This window comes from Cydia splendana, chromosome 22 (genome assembly GCF_910591565.1).
Source record: "Cydia splendana chromosome 22, ilCydSple1.2, whole genome shotgun sequence".
NCBI lineage: Eukaryota > Metazoa > Arthropoda > Insecta > Lepidoptera > Tortricidae > Cydia > Cydia splendana.
The window spans coordinates 2,240,976-2,259,397 of record NC_085981.1 but is presented as its reverse complement, the minus strand read 5'-3'; the positions used below and the strand labels follow the sequence as shown (position 1 = coordinate 2,259,397).

The window sequence follows — 18,422 nt, the reverse complement described above, 5'->3', positions numbered from 1 at the left end:
GGGATGATCAAATCGACCGATTTGATCAGAAATGAAATTGGCGTCAATCTCCAATTTAATCACCAATTTTAGATTTATGGTGATATTAAGGGCCCTAAATTGATAAAATGCCCCAAAACGAAAATACTGGCGTCACAAATTGGTATTCTTGCGTCCGCACCTCATTTTATCGATAATATCGGTCATTATCGGCGGATTGAATTCGGCAATCTGATTAAATTGCCCGACAGAATCAGGACGTACGGACGCAAACGCCAATTTTGCTCGCCGAATTCAACCGCCGATTATGACCGGTATTACCGATAAAATGGAGTGCGGACGCAAGAATACCAATTTGTGACGCCAGTATTTTCGTTTTGGGGCATTTTATCAATTTAGAGTCAGCGGTCGGCAACCTTTTAGCAGCCAAGGGCCAAATAGTAGTTACCGAAGTTGACGCGGGCCGCACTTTGGTAATATTTGTGATTTTAGCAGACATTGTCGTTTGTCAATATTACATACAAAATAGCCAGGGAGGCTCGCGGGCCGCAAGCGAGAGGTTCGCGGGCCACATGCGGCCCGCGGGCCGCTTGCTGCCGACCGCTGATCTATATGAATCGATAATAAACATACTTAACCGGTGTGTTAATAAACAGTGCCAGAAAACATGAAGTTATGAAATAACAATTATAATGCCTGTTGAATACTTTTTAAAGATAATCGTTTGAAATTAAATAGTGTTTCATGAAAAATATCAAGTACATTTTGAAACTTTTCATCATAAAGCCTTGCACTTCTAATCTAATCAGGCGTCACCAATTAGTTTCTTCAGGGGTCCGGTTTTAAAAATAATATGACCACCGCGGTCCGTTTCTACTTGAGTTTATTAAATTAGTAAAAAAAATATAATTATAGGTCGGCGGTCCGCCATTTTGGTGACACCTGGTCTACTCTAAGGACTCCACGCGTATTCGTAACGTAAGATAAGATAAGCTAAGACAAGATAAGATAAGATATGATAAGATACGATAATATAAGATAAGATAAGATAAGATAATAGATGATAAGCTAAGATAAGATAAGATACTTCTTTATTCGAGCTATTTATTGTTATGGTTAATACAATAGAAACTCGCTTATTTTAACCTCTGCAGCGGCAACAACACTCTCATTGGTAACTGGAACATCTGCGCATAAACATAATTACTTATTAAAAAAATATAGTAAAATCATACACATAATCTTAAGAACGGGCCTTACGTGCACTAGTACTAGTTAAGGAATGCAAATCGGTTATTTTCGGTTATTTTTTGTATGGAAATTATCGGTTATTAACCGAAACCGCGGTTATTTCCATACAAAAAATAACCGATTTGCATTCCCTAGTACTAGTTCCATCAGCGGTGGCACTCACGAATTCTAGCCAATCGTGCAGTCTAACGTCTAACGCAACTAGTTGCGACCAATGGCGCGCGTGATGCGAACTCATCAACCAATCGGGTTGTAGCGGTGGCACACCGCTGTACTGGCCTCATTCATGCCCCATTCTTATTGCCCGTAAGGCCAGTCCTTAACTCCTTAAGATATATGTAGATACGTCTAATATAGGTACTAGAAAAAAACAAGGTTGATTTTTGTTTCATTATATTTACCCTACATATGGTGCTACTTTACCGCACTAGTGGTTCCCGCCTGGGGTCCGCTTGACAACTAATCCCGAGAATTGGCGTAGGCACTAGTTTTTACCAAAGCGACTGCTATCTGACCTTCCAACCCAGAGGAGAAACTAGCCCTTGTTGGGATTAGTCCGGTTTCCTCACGATGTTTTCCTTCACCGAAAAGCGACCGGTAAATATCGAATGATATTTTTTACATAAGTTCCGAAAAACTCATTGGTACGACCCGCGACCTCCGGATTGAAAGTCGCACGCTCTCACCGCTATAGACCGACCGCTTAGTAAATGAGTCCTCGCCACTCTCGCCAGCGCGTTACGGGGGCGACGGGGTAGGACGACTAAGGGCGGCGGGGAAGGTGCGGGGGGCAGGCGTACGGCGCCCGCCCCCCGCAGCCGTACCGCGCAGGCGAGGACTCATTTAAGGTCTATAGGCCACCAGCGCTCTTATCTTCAGAAACTTACCAACATTGAGAAAATGATTGGTGTCATATCCGCTATCCCGTCTGGAGGCTTGGATAGCTTGTCTCATAGAGTCCACCACGCAACGGCTCAAGCTGGTTGGAGGTTCGCCTGTCGCTGCAAAACGGAAGATTTTCCATGAACATTATTAAATAATCGGAGTAAAATTAGATTTCACTTAATGCTTAAAAGGTAGCCAATGAATCGAGATACAATATAAGCTCCGAAAAACTCATTGGTACGAGCCGAGGTTTGAACCCGCGACCTCCGGATTGAAAGGCCACCAGCGCAGGTCTAGTGATTGCACTCAAGTGAGAAAAGTCTGTTTACCTAAAAATTACCTTTAGACCCCAATATTCCCACTGGATTAGGCCGGTTTCTACTGAAATAAACCCTGTAATCGTTCGGAATGTCCTTGGCGCCCATGATGTGATAATTCCACGTGCGATCCGTGTATATCTCCCCTTTGTGGTGGCTATAGATGACCTCTTCCATCAGCCACAGAGACAGGCCTTGGACAAAGGCTCCTTCTACCTGTAACCATTTAAAATATTTGTTCAAATAGCAGAACAGGTATCAGGTAGGTATGTAGTAAAGAGTAAAAAAAACATTCTGTCGAATTGAGTAACTCCTCCTTTTTTGAAGTCTTCTAATACCTAAACTGCAGAGACTATTGCAGAGGGCAGCCCACATAGCCCTTGTTCGCGATAAATGGAGGGACATAGTTGTTGGTCACGATCGTCAGTGATGAGGGAACGACGAAGAAGAAGAAGAAGAATACCTAAACACAGAAAAATGTCCTAGACGGCATATTTTTAATTTATGTCATGATCTTGGCTTTAGATTGATCTAAGTTTTCTTACCTGTCCCACGTCTAAAGCAGGATTAATGCTGCGACCAACGTCTTCAAAAATATCACCGCGAACAATATATTTCGTTCCCGTCAATACGTCTACCTCCACTTCAGTCGCAGCGACACCAAAAATCGGGTAATTCTTCAAACGCGGATCGTTCGGACTCGTTTCTGCATTGGCTTGTAAAAGTATCCCTCTTACATCAGCTTCCATGACCACTTCTTCCCAAGTAGCATTCGGCATAGCAGCCCTTACTGGGGCTAGCCTGGCCTTGATCTGCTCACAACTTCTGATGACGCACAAAGCGACACATTCAATCGTTATACTAGATCCCGTAGAATAACAATTGGGAGTCGCAAAATCATAAGAAGGTAGCACTGCGACCTTTTCTACAGGTATTTTAAACTCGAAAGCGGCTACTTGTGCTATTTTTGTATTGATACCTTGTCCGATTTCCACTCCACCTGCGTTTATAACAACGCTTCCATCTCCATGATATACTGAAACGACTGCTGAATAGTTTCCTAAATATTTCGCTTCATAAGACATATTGGATAGTCTTAAACCTCGTTTCTTCCAGCGATTTTTAGCGTTAAATTCCTTGATATACTCTAGTCTTTTATTAAAATCGGATTTATCTAAAAACATAGAGATATAGTCGGGAAGCTGGTTGTCATTGGTTCTATAGTTGGCAAATCGAACTTGTATAGGATCTCTTTTCAATTCATCCGCTATGTGTTCCATGATATGTTCAATTCCTGAGATGCCTTCAAAATCTCCTGTTATAAAGTATAAAGGATTATTTTTTACACAAATAAAGGAAAGGTTAAGCGGGGTAAGAGGAACTGTTTGTTCCTATGTAAATTCCATATACCTAATTGTTTATCTTGTCTCGATATTTCTCTTAAGTACCTCCATATTATTTTTATGGCGTGCTTCTGGTACTCAGTCTCGGGACTCGGAATTCTCGGTTCTCGCCATACACATTCAGTCCCGGCATAGAGGTCCCGGTAGCCTACCCTAATTCTTTACTGGCCTCATGTTAAAATAATCTAAGCAGATTAAGGTGATAAATATCGAAACATTTGGTTTCAACAAAGAAAATACAGATTGAAATACATATTTGAGCGTTTCTTTTTTTTTGCCAGTTTTATATATTGTGCCCTATTTTGTCACTTTTGTGTTATTCTACTCAATCACGAGCTCTTTCAATCCTAATGGGATAAAAAAATGTTCCAGAGTTTTTTCCTATTGTGTTACCATTTCCCCATATACTTTGTATGGCGGTAACAAAAAGGGAAGTTTGAAAAATGTATGGAAATTTTAGGACACTTTTTTCTCCTATAAGGATGAAAAGGGCTCGCGGTCCTGACTAGAAACAACACAAAGGTGGCAAAAAAAGTCACAATATATAAAAACCGGGCAAGTGCGAGTCGGACTCGCAAACGAAGGGTTCCGTACTAATTATCTATAAAAACGGTCACCCATCCAAGTCTGACCCCGCCCGACGTTGCTTAATAACTTCGGTCAAAAATCACGTTTGTTGTATGGGAGCCCCACTTAAATCTTTATTTTATTCTGTTTTTAGTATTTGTTGTTATAGCGGCAACAGAAATACATCATCTGTGAAAATTTCAGCTGTCTAACTATCACAAATCACGAGATGCAGTCTGGTGACAGGTGGTGGTGGTGGGACGGACGGACGGACGGACGGACGGACGGACGGACAGCGGAGCCTTAGTAATAGGGTCCCATGGCCAAAAATAAAAGAATCGCTCATTTATAGCGTAATCTTAGGTACCTGGAGCCCTCATAAAACAGTTGGTCGGCGCATCCGTGATGACGCCGAACGACTCCACTCTCCAACGGTCGGGGTTGTAGCAGTTCTTCAGGGATCTGATTGCGTACGAGTTCTCATTCTCATTGGAACTCCTGCCGTCGTTGGTGTAGAAGGTCGCTTCCATATATTGGATTTGTCCGTTTCCGTCTACACCCACCTAAAAAAATGGTATTAGGTAAGCTGTTTTTACTGACAATATACAGGTTGATTTCGGGGTCGTGTATGGAGCAAGAGAGCCAGACATCATACAGAATCCAAAGATGAGCCTAATGGTGTTGTTAATTATTGTTTATCACCAATAATGATGATTATTTTCCAGATGACAAGTAGGAAAAAACATTTTTGCGTACAATTTGGTGACCCTACTCAATGTGACGTCTTGTCGCTTTCCATACAGCGTATGTCAAAAGTCATAGGGTGACCATAATTACTTAGTAAGGTCAATGTGGCGAAGTCGCCATACTTTATTTTTTTTTGACTTTGGAGTGATCTAGTTCCGTTAATTATTCAACTATGTTACTGCTTGTAATCGCATACGATGAAGAATTTAATAATTAATAGTTTAGCCTTAGTGACAGATCATTTCAAGCACAAATTAAGCAAAAACAATGGCATTTTTTAAAATTCGGCGAGTAGACGGACTTCCCGTGCAGTTTAAGGGAAGTCCGTCTAGTTATGATATCAGCCAATATATGGGTGCGTATATGTTCGTAGTCAAATTCCTAAAAAGAACGGATCAAGACAATGAAAAGTGTATTTTAAACTTGTTAATATACGGTTCAGATTCGAAATAAACACCATTTTTCTAAAACAAAGGCAAGTCCGGCATATACTACCAAAATGGGGTGGTAAACCTTTTTTGCAAATAATTAAACATAATTATTTTTTTGATTTCCGAAATAAAAGATCAATAGTAATTTTAAAATGAATTTTAATCGTTTCTTTTAATATACTGAGATCAAAATTTAATAAAGTAACATCATGCGCAAAGTCTGGAGGATTTTTTGATACCTTATCAAATCGTTATAATATTAAAATCGCAAAAACAGTTGGTAATCTCTGATTTAACGAAACTCCGGCATATGACGGACTTGCCTTGAACATAATAGACGGACTTTCCAACTTAGTCAAATTTTAATATGATAAATTGTGGAACGTATAATTACAAAACTAAGCAAATTTCTGATATTTTAAAAATAGAATAAAGACAGCTGGTTCTTATGCTACCTACGTAGTTACTTTCTGATGCACAATCTTTTCAAAAACTATTTTTAACAATTTTTTTTCGAACGGCTGTCGCACTATGACTTCGAGTTGAAAACACGAAATGACTTATTGAGGCGGATTGCTCTGAACTTGGTGCTGATGGTGATGCGGTGATGCTTGGTGGTGATGCGCAAAGTCTGGAGGATTTTTTGATACCTTATCAAATCGTTATAATATTAAAATCGCAAAAACAGTTGGTAATCTCTGATTTAACGAAACTCCGGCATATGACGGACTTGCCTTGAACATAATAGACGGACTTTCCAACTTAGTCAAATTTTAATATGATAAATTGTGGAACGTATAATTACAAAACTAAGCAAATTTCTGATATTTTAAAAATAGAATAAAGACAGCTGGTTCTTATGCTACCTACGTAGTTACTTTCTGATGCACAATCTTTTCAAAAACTATTTTTAACAATTTTTTTTCGAACGGCTGTCGCACTATGACTTCGAGTTCAAAACACGAAATGACTTATTGAGGCGGATTGCTCTGAACTTGGTTGTCACAGCGCCATCTGTTTTACAGAGACGGAACTAGCGCGAAAAACTGGTTAATCGACTGGACTCCAAAGTCGCATACGCCTTCAAATTCAAAAGTTATAACGTGTTGACGGACTTGCCTTGTAGACGGACTTACCCACAGTGACCTTGTAACATTAATTTTACTTGAAAAATAAGAATAATTCAAGTAATTATCTTTTAATCAAATACTACCATTACCATATGATAATGTGGATCATTTACAGAGTCAGAAAAAGTGGTTCTGGATCACGACCCCGAAATCACCCTGTATATAATACGCGGCAGATCACCTATGCGCTGGAATGACCAAATAAAATCCGCAGTGGGAAACCGCGTATCTGACTGTGCCAGACAGTCTGCCAACAGGGAGAGATGGCGGGAGATCGTGCGAAGAGCTGTGTCCGCTTCTACTATCGATGAGGACGCCTCAACGTGACCACGACCGCTCTGTCAAGAGCGATACGACAGAGAAGAAGATATATAATAATACTTTACTTTACGTGCGAAAGAGAAAATATAAAAAAAAAAAAATATGATGAGCTGACATGAGCATTTATGAGCTTATATATGTAAACAGCCTATTGTGAACAATTCAGCTTTCTAGGTCAAATGGTTTCGGCTGGGCGGTGATGTAAGTCAGCCAGTCAGGACTTTAACGTTTATATACATAGATCCTATAGAAATACCTCATAATCTAGTCTAGTGTCCGGTCTCTTTCCAATAATCCTCATAATATCTGGCATCCTCATGGCCATTCGGCAAGGCCTGTTGAGTTTGTAGGCCACTAGAGCCGTGGCCGTGGCAGCGAACATGTGCCTGAAGATCTTGCAGCCAAATGCACCCCCACAGCGTCTCGTTCGGACGATAACACTAGCAGAAAATAAGTTGAGCTTTTGGCAAATTGGCAAACCAAGTTGTCAGTAGGAATTATTATCGTGTTCAGTCTGCAAAATTCCAAATGACTCCGACGGAAAATCAGCGCCAGCACTATGCTGAAGGCATGACAATTGTGTGGCTTCATCCATGAATATCTTATAACACTTTAAACTCTCGCGTTTTGTACGCATATTTAATTACACAAACGGGTCTACCGCGATATAATTTCATTGTTTTTACCTTTAATTCCGACGTTTCAGCTGAGTTGCACCAGCTGTGGTCACGGAAAGACTGACGTTCCAACAAATGTCAACGGAGATATTAATAAAACACCACTAAACTACCCGAAATTAGTTTATAAAAATGTTCGGGGTAGACAAAGAAATTGCAGCTACCCGTTAAAGTTTAATGTTTATTGTCCACGGCACGACACGCAACACTCACAGTATCCGTACACTGGTCCGAAGATCTATCCGCTGGTATCAGTACTGAAGAAATTCTCCATTAAGACTGTATACACGCCGTTATCTAAAGTAGCAAGTCTTTTACGCAGCCCAAAGGATGTCATTCCGTATCAGAATCCGGGTGTCTACAAGATAGAATGCAGTTGTGGAAGTGCGTACATTGGCCAAACTAAGCGCAGCGTTCAAGAGAGGGTGAAGGAACACATAGCAGCTGTTAAAAATCGCCATGTAAACAAATCCGCAATAGCTGAGCACTTGCTGACAACAGGAACGAATCACTGGATTGAGCTACATAAACCCAAAGTCCTCTCCAACGAGCGACACTATTATCCGCGGATCGTGAGAGAGGCGATTGAAATTAAAAAACACCCTAAAAATTTCAATCGTGAGGACGGGTACAAATTATCGTCTACTTGGGGACCAGTGATTCAAATGTTGAAACCAGCGGATAGATCTTCGGACCAGTGTACGGATACTGTGAGTGTTGCGTGTCGTGCCGTGGACAATAAACATTAAACTTTAACGGGTAGCTGCAATTTCTTTGTCTACCCCGAACATTTTTATAAACTAATTTCGGGTAGTTTAGTGGTGTTTTATTAATATCTCCGTTGACATTTGTTGGGACGTCAGTCTTTCCGTGACCACAGCTGGTGCAACTCAGCTGAAACGTCGGAATTAAAGGTAAAAACAATGAAATTATATCGCGGTAGACCCGTTTGTGTAATTAAATACATGAATATCTTGTTAATTTTTCGTTGTTTTGTTTATTGTGTGCCGTAAGTAAATAATATTCTATTTTAAAATTAACGACGTTCAAAATGTGTCTGGGAGAACGACCCTGCGCCTGGGCACCTAATTTGCCGACTTTTTTCTACAGACCAAGGCTTGGCAGACTATATTAGCAGGGCAGGAGCTTATTGGATTTTGAATCGACCGATGACCGACGATGTCAGGTATCCAATCTCGTTTGATTTAAAAAATAACGATATTGTTGCAAAACTTGGAAGAAATTAAAACATGGGAAAACAAATCTTTTCTACGGAAATCTGTTCAGATTCTATCATCAAATTTACTTACGCATTATAAGGTATATCCAACAACAACGCGATTCCTGCCTGAGTGACTCCTAGCCACTGCGCCGAACAGTCCACTTCGTAGCCATTGTCCACAGGCCTGGTCACCGTCGTATGGAGCTCCATCGTGTGGTGGTACTGGCGCGGAGAATAGAACTGCCCTTTGACCACCCTTTGCACGTTAACCCCTCGGTCTGTGGGCTCCATGCCAGGATAAGATACTAATCTGTTTTCGAAAGCAGGCGCTTTAATGGCGTCCTGTATTGTGAAGATAATCGGTTTTTTGGATATGTTCTTGTAGTTCACCTTGAAACAGAAGAAATAGACAATTGAAGAAAATTTAAGGAGCCGCAGGGGAGAAATATATGCATTTTTACGAGCTGAAATACCTGTTTAGCTGGATATACTAATAGTGAGCCTATTTTGAACTATTCTGCTAGCGGATTCGTCCCAAACTTTGCACCAGATTATCGGTCCGATTTGTAGAATGCGGAAGGCCTTAGAACTTAAGCATGACTCACGTTAGACCGGGCCATCGTTTTCTATGGGAAGCATAACGTGATCGCCTATCATGTCATAGAAAAGTAGGCGCCGGAAGATCCAGCCCGGACACGGCCCGGTCTAACGTGAGTCATCCTTTAAGCGAACATCGCAGGAGTTAACATACCACCAGACCAGTACCACCTACCAGGCTACCACGTTACCACGTGGACCACTCAAAACACTCTTCTACTACCAGGAGAATTAAAGGAAGTAGCAACAGTAAATAAGGTACCTTTACGAGACATGCCACTTTGTCTGCCAAGACTTGAGTTTCAGCAACGACTAAAGCCACAGGCTGGTTGTAGTAGAATATTTTGTCGCTTGCCAAGAGTTCTTCATCTTCAGGGATAATTGGTTGGTCTCCGCGACCGAGCGTATTTATTCCTGGTATATCTTTGGAGGTGAGGACAGTAATGATGCCGTCGATTTTCTGGAATAACACTATGCTCAAAACTTTCAAAGTTTGTCTTTCCGATACGTAGGCTGATACATAATGCATCGGAAAAAGCGGGACTAATGTCATATTTTGGTTACGTCCAGTCTAGCATCACGTACGGTATAATTTTTTGGGGAAACTCCACCGACTGGTTAAAAGTTTTTAAGATGCAGAAGCGATGTGTAAGAGCGCTCTGTGGTGCATCTCAAAGAGACTCCTGTAGGCCTCTTTTTCATAAGTATAAGATTTTACCACTACCTTGTTTATATATTAAAGAAGTTGCTATGTTTGTAAAAAAAAACCTTAATTTATATCAAAGGAACGATAAATTCCATCGTAACTTGAGAAACGAGTACAAACTTGTAAATACGCATCAAACTAAATCGATTTTTTACAAAAATAGCATTTTTTCCATGTCAATCAAGATTTATAACAATATTCCAGATGTATTTAAGAACCTTGACAATACTAGATTTAAAAAAGCACTTAATGAATGGCTACTGAGCAAAATGTTTTATTCCCCACTTGACTTTTTAAATAATAATGGCAAATTATAAAATATTAAGGTAATAATAATGACTAATTTAGGTTTAATTAGGTTTTTATTAAGATGTAATGTAATGACACAAAACTGGGGACTTTATGTAGTATTTGTAAATACTGTAAATAACTCGACTGCATGTAGATAGTGCATGATATTAAATATTGTACACCATAAATATGGTAGACTGCGGAAAAGGACTTGTATCACCATTAACATCTTTTATATTTGTACCTGTGGTCTGATAAATAATTTCATTTCATTTCATTTCATTTCATTTCAAACAGTGTCATCAGGAATTCACTTAGGTACCTACTCACAACGATTTTTTAAAAAAAGTTCACTGAATGATTATATGTGGTCCTTCTGGTTCCGTCTAGTTTTCGAATCCTAAATCGCTAAAATCATGGTTTTTTTTGTTCTGTTTGTTTGGTTTGTTAGGAATTCTTTAGGTAGATGATTAGGTATGAACCGATTTTGATGAAATTTGACATGTACAAAGCTTAAGCCCTGTGAGTGAATAACGGTTGTTTATTTTTTAGAACCTAGTAAGTAAGTAAATATACTTTATTGCACCACAAAAGAAAAATTCAATAATAGATTTACAATGTAAATAAAGGTAGCTTTATTATATTACACATTTGCCAAAAAAGGTTCTCTCCTAAATGGACCTTTATGTACCTACACATTATACCCCGGGTCAGCTGTGCGCTTGATTCGGCATTTGTTAACATTTTGAATAGTTTTTAACCATGCACAAAGTATTTATATTTAAGATTAAAGAAAAATACAACTTACGAGGACATCGCTGAAGTCAATAGACTCTATTTCCCCCCGAACAATCGTAGCCATAACAAACGAAGCAAACACCTCTTCAGCTATAGTCGGGATGTCATCATTATACTTGGCTTCTCCAGCGCATTGGATGAGACCCTCCTTTTTCAAAAGCGGCTGGGTTATAGGGTAGTCAGCTTTGTTTGAGTCGTACTCCTGATAGCTCCGGCTGATAGGTGGTCTGTCGTCATAAGAGAGGGTTGCTCCTGATGCGTATATCGGGTTTAGGATTTCACGTGGACACAGGTTAATGACGCACTGTTAATTACAAAAGAACAGTTCCGTTTATTGGCGACAGGGTAAAATGGGTATAGACCCACCGCTTAAATGAGTCCTCGCCTGCGCGGTACGGGGGCGACGGGGTAGGAGTGGTAGGACGACTAAGGGCCGCCGTACGCCTGCCGCCCGCAACTTCCCCGCCACCCTTAGTCGTTCTACCTCGTCGCCCCCGTACCCCGCAGGCGAGGACTCATTTAAGCGGTCGATCTATAAAGCCGACCACTGACTAACAGGCCGCCGGACGATATCGGCCTGTCAGTTAGAACAAAAATTTGACAGTTCCGAACAACTGACCGGCCGATATTGTCCGGCGGACTGTTAGTCAGTGGTCGGCTTAAATGCCCTCCACTGCGAGCGGAACGGGCTCCGTATATGGACATAATCCCAAAACCTCCCTGGCAACGGGAATGCACTTATTTTTTAGCCACCGTGTAGTTGGGTGATTTTACGATCCAATACTTACCTTGTAGAATAAAGCTAAAGCCACTTTCTTCCTATAACGCGGGCTTGGCTCCGGCGGATTAAAGTCCGGATCCACCTCCTTCTCCAAACAATGCAGGGTCCCTTGCAATGTCTCATTCGTGAAAAGATCCCGTCCGATCAAGAACTGCTCTGTATTATACGCGTGGGTAAAGGAAGGGTTTATACCCCCGTAGACGATGGAAGCGGTGATGATTCTGTGGTGTTTGGGGTCGAATCTGAAGAGGAAAGCTCCGTTGACTTCCGCGTGCGCGTTTTGGGCTTTTGGTCTTATCTGCGATACAATAAGTGAAGATACTGAAGATTACTTGTTTGGTGAGTCAGTGAGTATAATGATAATATTGTCTTCGGTTACCGAGATAGTTACCTACTCATGAAATAAAACTATTGAAACGGATTATACCGCGTACGTATATTGAATTCATACTACATCCCGACGTTTCGAACTCTTTACAGCGGTTGTGGTCAACGGGTGGGGATGTAGTATGAATTCAATATACGCGATATAATCCGTTTCAATAGTTTTATAATGATCTTTAATTTTTAACAAGCAGAAACGTCTGCGAACGATTCTATTAAGCTAGAATAAATTTAAATGTGGAAAAATTACTGTCTTGGGTTGGACTTTAACTCACGGTCTTTGGATCGATACTCCAGCGCTCTGCCATCTACCCAAGACAGTAATTTTTCCACTTTTAAATTTATTCTAAGTATAATGATATTTGCCTATCATTCTAATAACAACTCTAACTTTCGGTCATAGGTTATCGACTAACAAATTACTTAATGTACTCGTATTTGCCTAACTTCCTAAGGCCCAAGGTCCTACGTAAGTACGTATAATACTTATTCAGTTCAATGAAATTTAAATCATATTCGATTGGAACAGAGTTGCTTTTGCTTTGTTTCGTTCAGCTTTTGAACAACGCAAAATCAACTCTATTTCCTACAGTGTAGGTTCTAATTTCTGTGGCAAATATTGCATTTTTCATTTGTATGGCCGGGCCTTAGGAGGCTAACAGGCCTATTCGGATTTCGAGATAATCGCAAGATCTTGAGACGATTTAGAGATCAACTAGATCTACATTAGATATCGACTAGATGTGACTTGGATATCTAAGTCATAACTTGTCGAAACCGTTCAAGAGGACCTCCGGAATCGCGGAAACGTCATATTTGACATATCTATCTTACAAATATCTTTAAATTATCCGTATGGTAACTTGTTGAAGTCTAGTAGAAATCTAATTCATTTTCCGAATCGAGCCGTAAGTGCGCTTACCTTGTATGTAACTATCCTGTAGTTTCTGGACAACGGTGGTAATTTAATCGTTGTCATTACTTTGCCCACTATATTTGTGGTCAGAAATTCAGGAAGACCCATTTCTGTCTGCTGCATTCTATGGTCCACTAAAAATACAAGGTAATACTGTAGTAGGCACCTACGTATAATACAAGAATAAATTATAGTTAAAAGGCAGAGGTCAAAACGCTGAAGTCTGAAACGAAACCGTGATTTCATAACACCCCGATATTTTCGTGTTTAAGGCGTATCCAGACTAGTCAATTTTTCGCCAATCTGATTAAATTGCCCGATCGAATCAGGACGTGCGCACGCAAACGCCAATTTGGCTCGTCGAATTCAACCGCCGATAATGACCGATATTACCGATAAAATGAGGTACGGACTGTGGACGCAAGAATACCAATTTGTGACGCTGGCGTCACAAATTGGTTATTTTCGTTCTGGCTATTTTCGTTCTGGGGCATTTTTTCAATTAAGAGGGCTCTAATATCACCATAAACCTAAAATTTGTGATTAAATTGGAGATTGACGCCAATTTCATTTTTGATTAAACGTAGTTGTACGTAACGTACAAATAGCCATGTCAGATAAACGTCAGTCCATAGATCCATACAAAAGTTTGCACAATTGTGCAAGATATTCGGCAGAGGGGTAAGCTCTTAAAGGCGACTCCGGTTATTAAATGCTCTAAGGCCAGCGGTGAATGGCTCAATCCCAATAATAGAATATGTGTGCTTACGAAATCGGTATGTTATGAAAGTCACAGTTTTGTCTTCTTTTAGGTCCATGATGCTTACTATAGAGAGTTACTGTCATGGTAAATTATGAGCTTGTAGTTGTAGTACATTATCTTTCGACAGAAGATTAAAACTGTTAGAACGCCATTTGACTTTGATCATTATACTTTCACTGATATGTGTTAACTTTTGTTAAATATTAATATTGACGCCATCTACTCGAGCGTAGGCTGAAGGTTAAGGCGCCATCGCTCGAAAACATTGCACCAAACCTTTGGCCTAGTGTCGAGTAGATGGCGTTAATATTAAAATTTAACAAGTTAACACATATCAGTGAAAGAATAAGGATCAAATTCAAATGGCGTTCTAACAGTGTTAATCTTCTGTTGAAAGATGGCAGTAAATTTACAGTGGCTACATAATTTACTTTGACAATCCGCCTCTATACACTCTATTCTCTTTGCTTATACCTAGTGTAATAATTGCTCCAACACACGAAAACAGAAGAAAAATATCTGACTGAAAATCTGGATGCTCATGTTTCAGTATAAGATTCCCGGCTAGAGTGCCAATCTGCAAATAACAGGAATATAATAATAATATATACGTAACTAATGAAGTTATCCAAAACATGATCGGTATGGTATACCTACTGATGGCAGAACAAACTACCTACTTACGTTTCTCACTGGTATATGAGCAACCACTTCCAGATGTTTCTTCAAAACTTCCAAGTACCAGAAATCATCATTGGTCTTGCTTAATACGTTGAATAAGTTTAATGTGTCGGTTAGGCTTGTGTTCGCCCCAAGAACTAAGTTCACGTCCAGATAGTGCGCGCGTAATTCGGCCACACCACTTATATCGATCAGAACTTTGGGGAAATATTTTATTGGGTAAGCTCCTGTAAGAAATATCACAAATTTTGTTTAAATCCTTACAGTTAGAAGAAGTTGATAAGCGGGCCAGGTGTTCAAAATGATCTGGACGAGACTTATTGTTAAGAGAATAAGAGCGTTTCAATGTTATTTTGAACACCTCGCCCGCTTAGCAACTACTGCTGCTGACTGTTGTAGGTAAATAGCCAAAATAGCAAAACTGGCTAAGTGCGTGTCGCATTAGGTACAGTGGCGGAGGCCCAGTAGGCCCGCCGGGCCTATAGTTCGTTTTTTTAGTATTAGAAAGAAGGTAAGTGATCTTGACATGTCTTTTAATTGAAAAACGCTTTTTAAAAATCAGTAACCATTACTTATGAAAGCAGAAGAATATAAACGATCGTATTACATTCATAATTGTTACATATCGTATTTTTCAATTAAAAGACACATCAAGTATGTTTAACTTTTTTCTAATGCTAAAAAAAACGAACTATAGAGCGGAAAGATATTTTTTTTTGTCAGAGGTGGAGGTAATCCTCATTGGATACTGCCGGCCCGGTATCCGGCAACATGCCCGACTCGGCTGTGCTGGAGATTTTTCTCCCAGCCGCCCACGGACTAAACCCCTCCATCCCGTAAAGTGTTTAGGGGCGGCAGTCTATAGATGGGTGCTGAGAAAGGGGCCGCTTATAGTAACGTCAGGGCCTGGGGCCTAGGGCGGCCAACACTGCAAATCCCCCACTGTTTAGGTACACGCATAAGGCCCCGTTCGCAAGGCAGCTTTTTCAACGCGCGTTAAAAAAGCGTTTGAATGACACAAATGGATAACCATGTATGTATTCACACGAAGGCGGTTTTTAAGCGCGGCGCTTTTTTATCGAGCACTGTTCGATTTTCGGCGTTGAGCGTTGGCGTCAAATTGAATAGAGCATACGGTACTCCGTGTATTTGTTCTCACAAGCGTTAAAAAAGCGCCGGCGCAGCTGTCAGTTGGCTGTCAAGTGTCAATTTTTGGTGTCAATCGTCAAGATTATTATTAGTTTCACCTTAAAAATGTGAACTTATGCTTACTAATTCCTGAAATATTCAAGCTATATTCAAATAATACGTCGTAATAGCAAATAAAGTATAGCTTTGCTGAGATGCGTACGTGGCAGTACGACTCACAAGTGATTTTTAAGCGTTCGTATGAACACAAATATTAGAAACGGTAAAAAAACGCCAACGTCGGGTTTTAACGCAACGCTTTTTAAGCTGTCGTGCGAATGGGGCCTAATGGAGGGTTCCGGGGAAGGGGAAACCCCATGGCCTAGGTACCTACCGCAAAAAAAACAAAAAATCGAAATTTCGTTATCTCTGTCTATCTATCGCTCTTACATTTTCTAGTAATGGAGAGGCAGATAAATAAATTTCGGTTTTCGTTTTTCATGGTAGGGCTTCTGCGATGTAGATTGTGCTCGTCCTTAGAGCATTTATAATAACTGGAGTCGCCTTTAAGAGCTTATCAGCTTACCCCTCTGCCGAAAACCTTGCACAATAGGGTATTATACTGTATTTAAAATAAATTATTTTACACCATGCATGAAATAAAGCATCAGATAATTATAAGAAAAACACAGATAGGGAGTTATTTTTAAACACAAGTTCTATTTAATAAATCGGATAGAAATATAAAAAGTAGGTGAGTTGACCGTGACGTCACGATGTAATGTTTCATATAAATTCCATATTAGAAAATCGTTTTGACAGTTCTTAAAAAGTAACTGATTTGACTAGTAGGAAAATACCCTATTGTGCAAACTTTTGTATGGACTGACATGGCTATTTGTACGTTACGTAGAAATCATGTAGAAATAGCAATACATTTGACGTCCCCTCCCCCGCAAAAATCGGCAGACTGTTTTATAGTACAGAAAATGACAGCCATGACGTCTCCAGTTACTAAATGCTCTTTAGAAGTGCTCGTCATTGAATAAATTTACTTTGAATAAAATCGTACCTCTAGAAGTATTCCCCGCAATTAACATGTAGTTATCATACCCCTGAACGTCATCAAGCGCTGAAAATATTGCTTTAATAGTGTTAACTCTGAACCACACTTTATCATCAGCAATCAATATCTTCTTGGTCACCGAATCATCAATGCTCGTCGTATTTGCATTTATTAAACACCATTCTTGTTCATCATCATCGCAGGTTCCACCACACTTTTTCCCTGATTTTGGACAAAGTAAATTATCAATGTCTTCAATATCTTTAATCTTGTTCAATATCTTCGGGTCAGGGTCCACTGCAAAGGACTTGAAGGCCTCTAGAATGGGTCTGTAGCCTGTACACCTGCATAGGTTGCTGCCGAATGATTTTTCGATGTCTTCTTCAGATAAATGATGTTCTGAACTTTGTATCAAGCTGAAATTAAAAAAAAGTCTGTTACATCGGAAGGACGGACATGACGTAAGCGTTTTCATATTGGCCGATCGGATTGACGGTTTTTCTGTATTTATTTATTTAAGAAATCATCATGGCAAAAAAAAGCCGGATCATGCCACAGGGAATCACTCTCTATACTCTGTATATCTTTAGGTATTTAAATAAAAGTAAACAAAATCTACCCTCAAATGGCTCCTTAAGCCAGTTGAGGGCCAGCCACAGAGGGGCATCCATTGTGTGTAAAATTTGAGCTCCAGGGGGGGCAGCTGCCCCCCCTGCCTGTACCTGATGGCTACGCCCATGCACAGATTACCAGTTCGCCCGACGATATCAGCCTGTCAGTTGTTCGGAGCTGTCATGGCTCCTCTACACGATGGGCCAGCGCCGGCCACTCCAAGGGACGCATTTATGCGTTAGTGGGAGCAAGTGATATTGCTATCTCATTCTACCGCATGGCTGCGTCCCTTGGAGTGGCCGGCGCTGGCCCATCGTGTAGAGGAGCCATCAAATTTTGCGTTTAACTGACAGGCTGATAGAGTCTGCGCGGAAAGCGAAGAGTCGTGGAATGTATGGGGCCCAATACATTCTACGACTCTTCTCTTTCCGAACAGACTATCGTCGCGCGAACTGGTAATCAGTGGGCCCATTTAGTGTAACCTGTGTCGTATCGTCAAAATTAAAGTAACAAAATAAATTCGTGGTAGACCCGATAAAATTGTGTTTTAATATGGTTATAAACTTACCTATACATACTCATAACGAACCCAGGACTGCAATATCCACATTGCGAGCCGAAATAATGGTTAAGCCTAGTCTGTATGACGTTGTAACCTTTCACTCTGTTTCCTATACCTTCTATGGTGGTAATGTCCCATCCTTCGCAGGACAATACTGCAACTAGGCACTGTAAAATATAGATATAAATTAATAAATGAATGAATCTC

General features: G+C 40.3%; 1 protein-coding gene across 1 annotated transcript; it reads right to left on the bottom strand.

Annotated features, from left to right (window-relative positions):
• Nucleotides 1-1,053: 1,053 nt before the first annotated feature.
• On the bottom strand, nucleotides 1,054-18,341 carry LOC134801671 (xanthine dehydrogenase-like). Its single transcript, XM_063774292.1, has 15 exons — nucleotides 18,222-18,341; nucleotides 17,048-17,457; nucleotides 14,851-15,074; nucleotides 14,641-14,743; nucleotides 13,410-13,537; nucleotides 12,111-12,401; nucleotides 11,333-11,626; nucleotides 9,790-9,987; nucleotides 9,019-9,320; nucleotides 7,288-7,471; nucleotides 4,770-4,965; nucleotides 2,978-3,747; nucleotides 2,456-2,648; nucleotides 2,118-2,231; nucleotides 1,054-1,166 (listed from the first exon to the last, which is right to left on the bottom strand). The coding sequence occupies exons 1-15, from the start codon at nucleotides 18,233-18,235 to the stop codon at nucleotides 1,096-1,098; spliced, it is 3,492 nt and encodes a 1,163-aa protein (XP_063630362.1). The 5' UTR covers nucleotides 18,236-18,341; the 3' UTR covers nucleotides 1,054-1,095.
• Nucleotides 18,342-18,422: the final 81 nt, after the last annotated feature.

Bases quoted from the DNA above. Each gene is read 5' to 3' on its own strand.
- LOC134801671 (XM_063774292.1), bottom strand. The intron at 14,744-14,850 runs GTAAGTAGGTAG...TGTTATTTGCAG, and splicing joins CTCATATACCAGTGAGAAAC to ATTGGCACTCTAGCCGGGAA. The intron at 4,966-7,287 runs GTATTTCTATAG...CCATTTTTTTAG, and splicing joins ACACTAGACTAGATTATGAG to GTGGGTGTAGACGGAAACGG.